At 39.1% G+C, this 8,911-nt stretch overlaps 1 protein-coding gene across 2 annotated transcripts; it reads right to left on the minus strand.

Moving 5' to 3' along the window:
- Nucleotides 1-1,784: 1,784 nt before the first annotated feature.
- Nucleotides 1,785-7,666, minus strand: LOC149820501 (uncharacterized). Of its 2 annotated transcripts, none has more exons than XM_089983624.1 (5): nt 7,476-7,666; nt 4,588-6,125; nt 3,794-3,914; nt 3,066-3,125; nt 1,785-2,992 (listed from the first exon to the last, which is right to left on the minus strand). In XM_089983624.1, the coding sequence occupies exons 2-5, from the start codon at nt 6,096-6,098 to the stop codon at nt 1,940-1,942; spliced, it is 2,745 nt and encodes a 914-aa protein (XP_089839750.1). In that variant the 5' UTR covers nt 6,099-6,125; nt 7,476-7,666; the 3' UTR covers nt 1,785-1,939. The 2 variants fall into 2 exon arrangements, with proteins under 2 accessions (XP_089839750.1, XP_089839751.1); XM_089983625.1 differs by having other exon boundaries at nt 4,588-6,147; nt 7,476-7,623.
- Between the last annotated feature and the right edge of the window lie 1,245 nt (nt 7,667-8,911).

Genomic DNA, 8,911 nt, shown 5'->3' on the forward strand with positions numbered 1-8,911 from the left:
AAGTCTTTTTACTGGTGTGTTAGTAATATGCTTGTGGCCTCTAACCCTTCACCTTCATTCTTATAAGTCTTTTTACTGGTGTGTTCAACCAGCGTATTGAAGGCCCTATGTATTGATCGTTTCTTATAAAGAAATGCCTTCATCTCAAGCGTCACACCCTCTGAGATGTAACATTTTTTTCATAAAGGAACAGAAAAACTACCCTAGAGGGGTGTAAACCCGGGTGAACCCCCCCTTAACCTAGGGAGCCACTGTCTTCATCTTACGCAAGGGGGATAATGCCTACGGGAATCAAACCCCGACTGCCCGTTTGACAGCCAAGGCCCATTCCAACTATGCCAACCCCTTTGGTCTAACCTTTTGGGATGTAACATGCTACCTGATTTTCCTATGGGAGACATGTAACTTTTGAAGATGGCACTTCCCAAAGGTTTCCTTACGGTCACAACCCAACAGTTTGATCTGTACAAATTGAAAATTTGAGCTCAAATAGGCACAATCCTTAACTACACTTTGATTGCATATTGCATATGACATTTATTTATGGAAAATTGTCATGTGTACATCGAGATTTTGAATACCCACATCTACCCCACATCCTAAACTGTCCAACCAAATAATCAGATAGTCAAAAAAAGCCTTATAGAAGCAGTCTACGTGGTTTCTTAAAAAAAAATAAAAATTAATCATTTAATTGTGATAAACAAGAAGGATCCTCAAAGACATATGCTTGGAAGTAGAGTGAGAAGTTCTTGATCTTGTGAGGGGTGCCAACCTGTTTAGGCTAACTCAAACCATACCCAACAATTTGGTCAACTTCAAAAATTCATATCTCCCATTTTTTGTGGAATCTAAACCTACTTTTTGTTGTAGTTTTCTGCACGTGTTAGTTATCAACTCACCAATTTTTAGAATTTTTTGATATATGTGCTCAGAGATAAAAATTTCATGGTGAACCTTGTTTTTTGTCAAACCGTGACCAACTGAACTTGACCCATTCCGACCTGTTTCACTTTTGAGCTTTCAACTTACACAATCAACCCCAAATTTGGACTCTAGACCCACAACCCATAATGTACTAAAATTTCACGACTAACAAAATCATGATTTTATTTTAAAAAATCACAATCCGAGATCTGCCTTTAAAAAAAATGGGTTTCTCCATATTGGTCCCTGACATATTAGCCAAAGACAAATTGATCCCTTTCTTACTCACATTTCCATAATCATCCTCATTTAATAACTCTACCAAGGAGATCCAAAAGGTTAAGTACCGTTAATACAGGTGACGGAAACTTCCATCCAATCTTCTCTCTCTCTCTCTCTGATGTGGGCGGCACTGCTCATGAGAAATGCACAAGGGAGGGTATGGGTTATGGTAAAGGGCCACGTATAACCGAGAGAGAGAGAGAGAGAGAGAGAGAGAGAGAGAGAGAGAGAGAGAGCTGGGAAGTCTTTAGAAGAAGGTAAAAGGGGGGGGGGGTAACCTAGTCATTTTGTTGATCACTAACCATGGTTAGTTCGGCGGTAGTTTAACGACAGGATGCAGTTGACCTAACGTTGAATAGGGTAAGGATGGTTCGGAAAATAGGCATGAGGCAGGGATGAATTTGTCTCTCGTGAATAAGTTAGGGACTAATATGAAAAAAGCCCAAAAAAAAACTATGTTTCTTTAATAAACGAGAACAAACAACATAACTTGGTGAATTTTTTTTTTTTGCATGAACCCCCTTGCCAGTGCACACCACGATTATGCTCCCTGTTAATGAATACCTCATCAAAAGTAACAGGATAAAAGAGGTTAGATATTGCATTTATAGACATAATTACAGAAACAGAAGGCCCCTACCAATATCAAAATCAGATTACACAAGCAAAATTTGAGCCAAAAAAAAGAAAGAAAAGAACACTAAAAACCTATTTATATTATGGTCTCCAATCAACTCCATTTTTGCCCAGCACCAAAATCTGGCCTAGCACAAAAAGCATTCCCCAGAGGTAAGCCACTGAAATGGCATGGTGGCATAACCAACCTAGTTGATGGCACCATCCCCTGTGGCGACCCTTGAAATCCACGAGGGGATGCCCACACCTGACCCACCTGCCATGGAGAGAGCATTGGCTGGCCTGACACTGAACCCACCATTTGTAGCAGTATGGGCTGTGCCGGTATTGGCAGCGGCAATGGGGCTAGGGGTGGTATAGACACTGGAGGTGGTGGCGTTGGCAGCAGAAGATGTTGGTCCTGCTGCTGTTGATACCCTCTCATTAACTGCTGCACATTCGCCTGGGGCCCACAATTTGCTTGGGGCTGCCATTCAGGGATATCATCATCATTCCAAGGTTTTACCTCAACACCAAAACTAGAAACAGGCTGTGAATTCCTGGAGCTGGGGTTCATTGGGAAGTTACCACCTCTGATACTCCCTTGCCCATACTTGTGTACAAGGTCTCTCATTTGCTCCGCAGGTTGGGGTATCCACAATGGTGGAGGGGGAGCTGCTCTAGCCACAGATGGTGCCATCACCGAACCTGCCGGAGCTTTAGCACCACTCGAAAAGTCGAATTCTGGCAGGTCATCCACAACTCGGATGGCTGCTGCTGCTGGGCCGAAGCCAGGGGGTATATCATCAATGTCATCATCAGCAGCAGGCGAACTAGAGACAGCAGCACCTGGAGGGATCACATTTTGAGGATTGATTGGGAGGTGTAAGCTGGTCTCTTTTTCCTGCCTCCTGGAAAAGGGCTTCTTTGAACTTTGTCTGTGGTGATTGTGTGAGGTTAACTTTGGTGAAATAGTAATATGAGTTTTTCTCCATACAACAATACCAATCAGGTCTTCAATAGAGTCCAGTTGATCGAAGTACTCATTAGGTACATGCCTTCTCAGCATCTCCATCGTCCTCGCATCAGGCGGGCACAAGTAAAGCTCCACACCAGGTGCTGGTTCTGCAAAACCAACCCTGTCGTCTTCAACATATGACTCGGATACCTGCTGAAAAGATGAACTCAGGAAACACAATTTGTCTGGGAAAAGAATAAGCAAAAATCAACGAAAGGCCAACCTCTCGTAGTTTCAGCAAGCCATTTTCTGGTGATCCCTCCTTCCAGCAGAACAATGCAACCTGATAAAATTATGCATTTTAGCAACAGTTTGCAATTTGAGAAAAATCAAATATTAAAGTAGGATCTTCATGCTTGGAGGCCACAGACCAACAGGGATAGTTGTCAAAAAACAGATGTAAATTTATGACTATGGCTCGGGTACTGGAAAATTCTTTAACCATAATTAATTCAACACTGGTCGGTTAAGTTCCACATCTCATATTAACTTCATACAGTCCGACTTGGTGATGGGTCACATGGTGAAGATCAACAGATTCAAACCCAAAGCAGACAATATACTATCCACTAGAAGAAAATATCAAGCTTTGAGAGTAAAAATCATACCATAGGCCGCTCCTTGAACTTAAGACCAGTTTCAAGGGAGGATCATAGTACTAAGAAAATTTATGTTCTCACAAGGAAAAATAAAAGAGAAAATAGAATCATGATAATAGTTGACAAGGTAAAGGAAATATGAAAATAAGATATGATAATCCAAAATGCCATATATAAAACTGCTTCAGAGGACTGAGCCACATTTAACAAGCATCGCTAGCAATTCCTTTGGAGGAGAAAGCAAAAGCAAAAGCAAAGACAAAAACTCAACAGACAGCAGCATGTCTTATTGACAGAATAAAATTAGAATGAAATCTTGAACTTAATAAAGAAGGAAAATCTTTCAAAATACCATGATAGCACGACTCCTTGAATGAGGAAGTTCCTGAAGAAACTTTTCGAAGGCATCCACTCGAACTCTTCCCTTGATCTCAAGAAAGCTAGGCCAATCTTCCATTGTTGTTTTCTCACCACTGCATCATAAGAACAGAATAGTTATCTGGAGGGAACTATAGAAAGAAATAGGTGCAGCAATGATGTGAACATGCAACTATCTTATGAAAAATGGAAAAGTAGATGTTCTGTTGTCAAGAATCGGGAGTGATAAATTAGTATTCCTAGTTGCAGATAATATTCATTTGGCAGCAAAAACATATTTAACGATTCTGGAATGGAAAAGCCTGCAAAACAATCACATCAAAATCTAACAGGTGATCTGGAATTAATTCGACAAGAACGAAAGCACAACATAGGAAAAAAGAAGGCACTATAAAAGATTCCAATCCATTTCAAAAAGGGAAATCATTTAACAGAGCTTATTTGACAGGTATAGTGCATGAAAAAGTTCTGCAAAGTCACAATTGCCAAAATATGGAGGTAAAAAGATAAAGAAAAATAGCACCTTTATCAAGTATAATGCATACAGTGTTTTAATTGCAATCTAACATGGAAAACGATGGGGTTATGTAAAGTTTTATATAGTCCAAGATACAGATAAATTCCCAGGCAGCAAAAAGAACTATGTTTGAATTTTTAACACGCCTACAACAATGAAAACAATCTCAATAACATCATGCACATCATTTGGTATCAACTGGAAATACACTCAGATCAGAAAAATCAAATGGGAAGCTAAAAATTACTGACCTTTTATAGTAAGCCACCATGTCAGTCATAGCAGAGACATTCAATTGAACTAATCCTTCCCAGACCTGCTTGCTCTGAGAAGCCCTAACAGGTTGGCATCCTGTAGATTCTCTTGGATTGTCACCAGGTTCCAAGTTGTCTGCCTCCTTAAGCTTTACATTAACATTGCCAGATTTATCCAGCCTAGCATCAGCAAGACTTTTTGAGCAATAATCGAGTGCGTTCAATTGAGGCCCCAAGCTGTCCAAGTTATTGTTTTCATCAGGACTAGGTACATGTTCTTCAGTATGTAGAGGAAAACTCTCAAATGGTTCAGATTCCAAGGATCCCATAAATTCATCTAGTGGAACAATTGGAGGAAGAAATTCAGCATCCCGCAATTCCTCCACAGTGAACTCAATAAAATCAGTATGTTTTTTATAGGATGAATTACTTGGATTATCTTTTGAATCAGTTTTCTCCATTCCATTCAGTCCTTCAAGATTTTCAGGGTTATCAACTTTAGGAGGAACTTCAGGTTTTTCAGTGTTATCGGCTCTAGGAGGAACTCGAGAAACTAAATTTCCTCCAATACCAACTTCCACAGAAATGCTATAATCTTGTTCAACTTCAACCTGAAATTCTCCCTTATGAGTCTTCTTAACAAAACGTCTGATATCTTCTGAATCAGGCAATACAACCATTTGAGCAAGTTCTTCCGCCTTTGCTATCCTCCACTGTGAAAGCTCCTTAGAGGCAAGCTCCTCTGCAGTCATACAGCAGAGGCGGTAAGGTGTAATTTCACCAGACATTACTTGTTCCCTTAATTCTGGATTATTACGATCTTTTAAATTGAACAGAAGGGAACGAGCCTTCTCCTTATATTTCTTATTGACACCTCCAAATAATTTAAATAATTCAACTTCAATTTTAACTGCCAGTGCTTGTTGACATTGACGCACCTCTTCAGGGATGACACCGATGATACTATCATGTGCCAGTTTGGGTCTTTTAGAATTGCGATGTTCCTCTGATTCAGTCTTCAGTGTATAAAGGTCTGGTTCACCAGTGGGGCAATTGACTTTCAAATGCCCTTTGTCTGTTTCACTTGCACAGTTGTTTGTCATATTTCTGTCAAAAGTAACAGGTATCATCCGAAATTCTTGACCCTCAATATTTGACATTTTTAGAGGACCATTAGAGAACTCATTCATCCATTTTTCTTGTAATAAACCTTTGACTTCATCCAGCTTCTGATCTGAAACATTCACTTCACCATTCGAAGCTTCAAGAGGCCTTTCTGAATAGCCTTCAGAAACTAATGTAGCAGAGGTTGTTTCAACAAGTTCTGGTTCCACAGAGACCTTTTTTGATACGGACTCATTCCCTGAAGTATTTAAACTGGTTGCCACCTTGTCTTGATTCTTCTCTTTATTCTGAGAAACCAATGCCAATGCAGCAGCTAAAGATTCCCTGAGCTTGGACCTCACAGATTCAAATGATTCAGCCACACCTTTTGGAGATGGCTCCATTGGAGCTTTTTTTTTCACTTATTATGCCTGACGACAATGGAAGAGAAGCCTACATAACATAAGAATATCTTTGTTGGCAAAAAGAAGTATTTTCTCATTGCAAACCTCGAAATTTTGACATAGTAATGTTATGGAACATGACCGATCAGAAAGAACATGTAAAAGTGGACAAGATGAGAAGTAAAATGTCATTGCAAGCCTTAAAAACCAGTTATTATGGTCACAGTACGCAGCTGACAAGAAAGCATTGGCAATCAAAGAAAAGCAGCATGATATTTTGATGAAGCCATCACTCAATATCAGAACTTCAAAACAACAACTTGATAACCAGTTGGAGCTGAATGCAAGCCTGACGAGCTTAATTATGCGTTTAAAGGCAAACCCATGATTGAGGAGAGATTGCCTTTTTTGGTGTTACAATGCAACCAAGTACACTTCACCATTAAAAGTTTGTACAGGAACATTTTTGCCACATCTACGCAACGCTACAAGCTCTCAACCGCACAAACAAAATCAGTAAAGAAAGGAACACACACATGAAAACAAAAAAAAGAGAACAAACCTTTGGTGATCATGTTTTCTCAAGAATGGCATGATCAAGAAGAGTCACTATAACCGAGAATAACGAATGGCACACTCAAGGAAGGCCAGTAAAACAGAGACACAAGTATGGCACACTGAAGAAAAGCCAGTAACCAGTATAAAGGAGAAAAATTGGCCTCTTTTACATGTGCGGCAATCAAACAACTACTTGAACAACTACAATTTTATCCATACCAAAAAACCAAAAGACGGCCATCTCTCATCCTCTCCAACTATCAGAAAGTGATCCAATTTTCAGCCTCCATGATCAATCAAATGCCAAAATTTACACAGAAAACATCTCTCAACCTTGCAGTACAAGCAGTGAGTGTAGTCTACAACTGCTAGGCGAGCCTAGGAACGCGAAGCGAACCGGCAACTCTGCATGCGCAGTTATCTCTCAACGAGAAGAGGGTATGTCTGGGCCTCTCCAGAATCAAGAACACAATCACTGAGACAACCCTTTTTAACCATAAACCACACTTCAAGAGACAAAGAGATCCCACTAACCTTTCCACCATGAAAACCCCAAAAAATCATACATGTTTGGAAACTCTACACGCTAAATATGAACACCCAAACGCATAATTCGCCTCCATAACAAAAAAAAAATCGCTTTTAGGCAAATTACCACAAACTGAAAGACACCACCAATAGCAAAACCGCTTCCGAGACAACAGAAGTGGATTCTATGGCCATATGCTGAACACCAACACCAAAAAATTAGGTTTTTTTTTCTTTCGTTTTGGGAAATAGATGCAGAAACCGAGTATTGCAAGGTGATGGCAGAACTACCTGACGAAAAGGCCGATTGGCTCGAGAAGAAGGGATGGTCCTCTGGTGGACGAAGCCAGGGATCGAGATAAACACTAATTCGTGGTGGGGTATTGATATTTTCGGCAGATCGCTTGGATTCTCGGCGACTCGCCACTTCTGGAGGAGGAGCAGAGATTTTTGGAAGAAAAAGGAAAAAAAATAAAAACATGGCAGGGAGAAAGTTATATAGGATATGGAAAGGTTTTATCTCTATTTTTTTATTTGTCGATAATACCCTTAACGTTGTTAAAGATTTTTATTTTGCGATCGCTCGAATCTAAATGGATCGGATACGGTTCGAAATACGTCATAACCAATGTCGAAAATCACGTTCTCAGGAAAATCTTGCAAGGGAAGATCTTGCGATAAATTAAGAAATATTGTGCTTTAGGTAAAAAAATCGAGAAAAATTAGGCAAATATCAAAATTAAAACTATCGATATGCAAAATTTAAAAGCTGCGTTTTTTATTTGTGTTGTCGTGATATTTCAAAAACACATGATTTTTGCAAAATATGGTGCCTTGTCCAAATTATATTGGCTTATTATGAAAATATCACATTTAAAATCATAATATTTTGAAAATACTGTTGATATTTGTGACATAGGTCATAACCAAGTTTGGCTTACTCATCAGATTCTGGCATGAACTCCACCACTAAGCCCAATAATCATCCTACTTTATGAACGAAGGAGCAGTTTCACCCAAACAAATAGTTCCATATGACTTTTTTTATTTATCACCCAAAGAAACCGGGTTTAGGCCCGAAGACCCGGTCGCAATGGCTCAGCCTGCCATACCTACGGTCCTCGGCCTAGAGGTGTAAAACTCTGAGGCTAGGACCCTCACCCCTAGGGTCTATGTTGGGCATCAACTTTGCACAAGAGAGTGACACTCGCAAAATTCAAACCTTGATCGCTCGTCTAACAACCTAGGCCGCACCCCACTACGCCAAACCCCCTCGTGGTCTATATGTTTTTACATATTGCATCCAATTATGAATGTTTGTCAAAAATCATAGATTTTGCCCAAAATATAGATCTTGAATTGATCCAAATACCAAAATAGTACAAAACTTTAAAAACAAATCTATAACCATTTTTTACTATCCCAATGTTATAATGGTATCATATTGTATATAATTATAAATGTTTATAAAAAATCATAGACTTTTGCCTTGAATATGGATCTTGAATTAGATTTTTGCCCCCAAATACATTTAAAAATGAATCCGTTTATACATATATTCATTTTATCCATTAAAAAATGATCATACTCATACAATCATTCATTTCATTCATTCATTCAAAATAAACATGATCTTCCATACATTCATTTCATCCATTAAAAAATAAGCATGCTCACTTGGTTGTCATCCATTAAAAAAGAAATTTATTCATATAATCATTTATTTG

Source organism: Nuphar pumila, chromosome 12 (genome assembly GCF_984573655.1).
Source record: "Nuphar pumila chromosome 12, dmNupPumi1.hap1.1, whole genome shotgun sequence".
Taxonomy (NCBI): Eukaryota; Viridiplantae; Streptophyta; class Magnoliopsida; order Nymphaeales; family Nymphaeaceae; genus Nuphar; species Nuphar pumila.

Coding starts and splice junctions, on each gene's coding strand:
- LOC149820501 (XM_089983624.1), bottom strand. CDS start 6,098: ATGGAGCCATCTCCAAAAGGTGTGGCTGAATCATTTGAATCTGTGAGG. Junction 3,915..4,587: donor ATGGTGGCTTACTATAAAAG/GTCAGTAATTTT, acceptor CTTATGATGCAG/TGGTGAGAAAACAACAATGG. Junction 2,993..3,065: donor GCTTGCTGAAACTACGAGAG/GTTGGCCTTTCG, acceptor TCTTTTCAGCAG/GTATCCGAGTCATATGTTGA.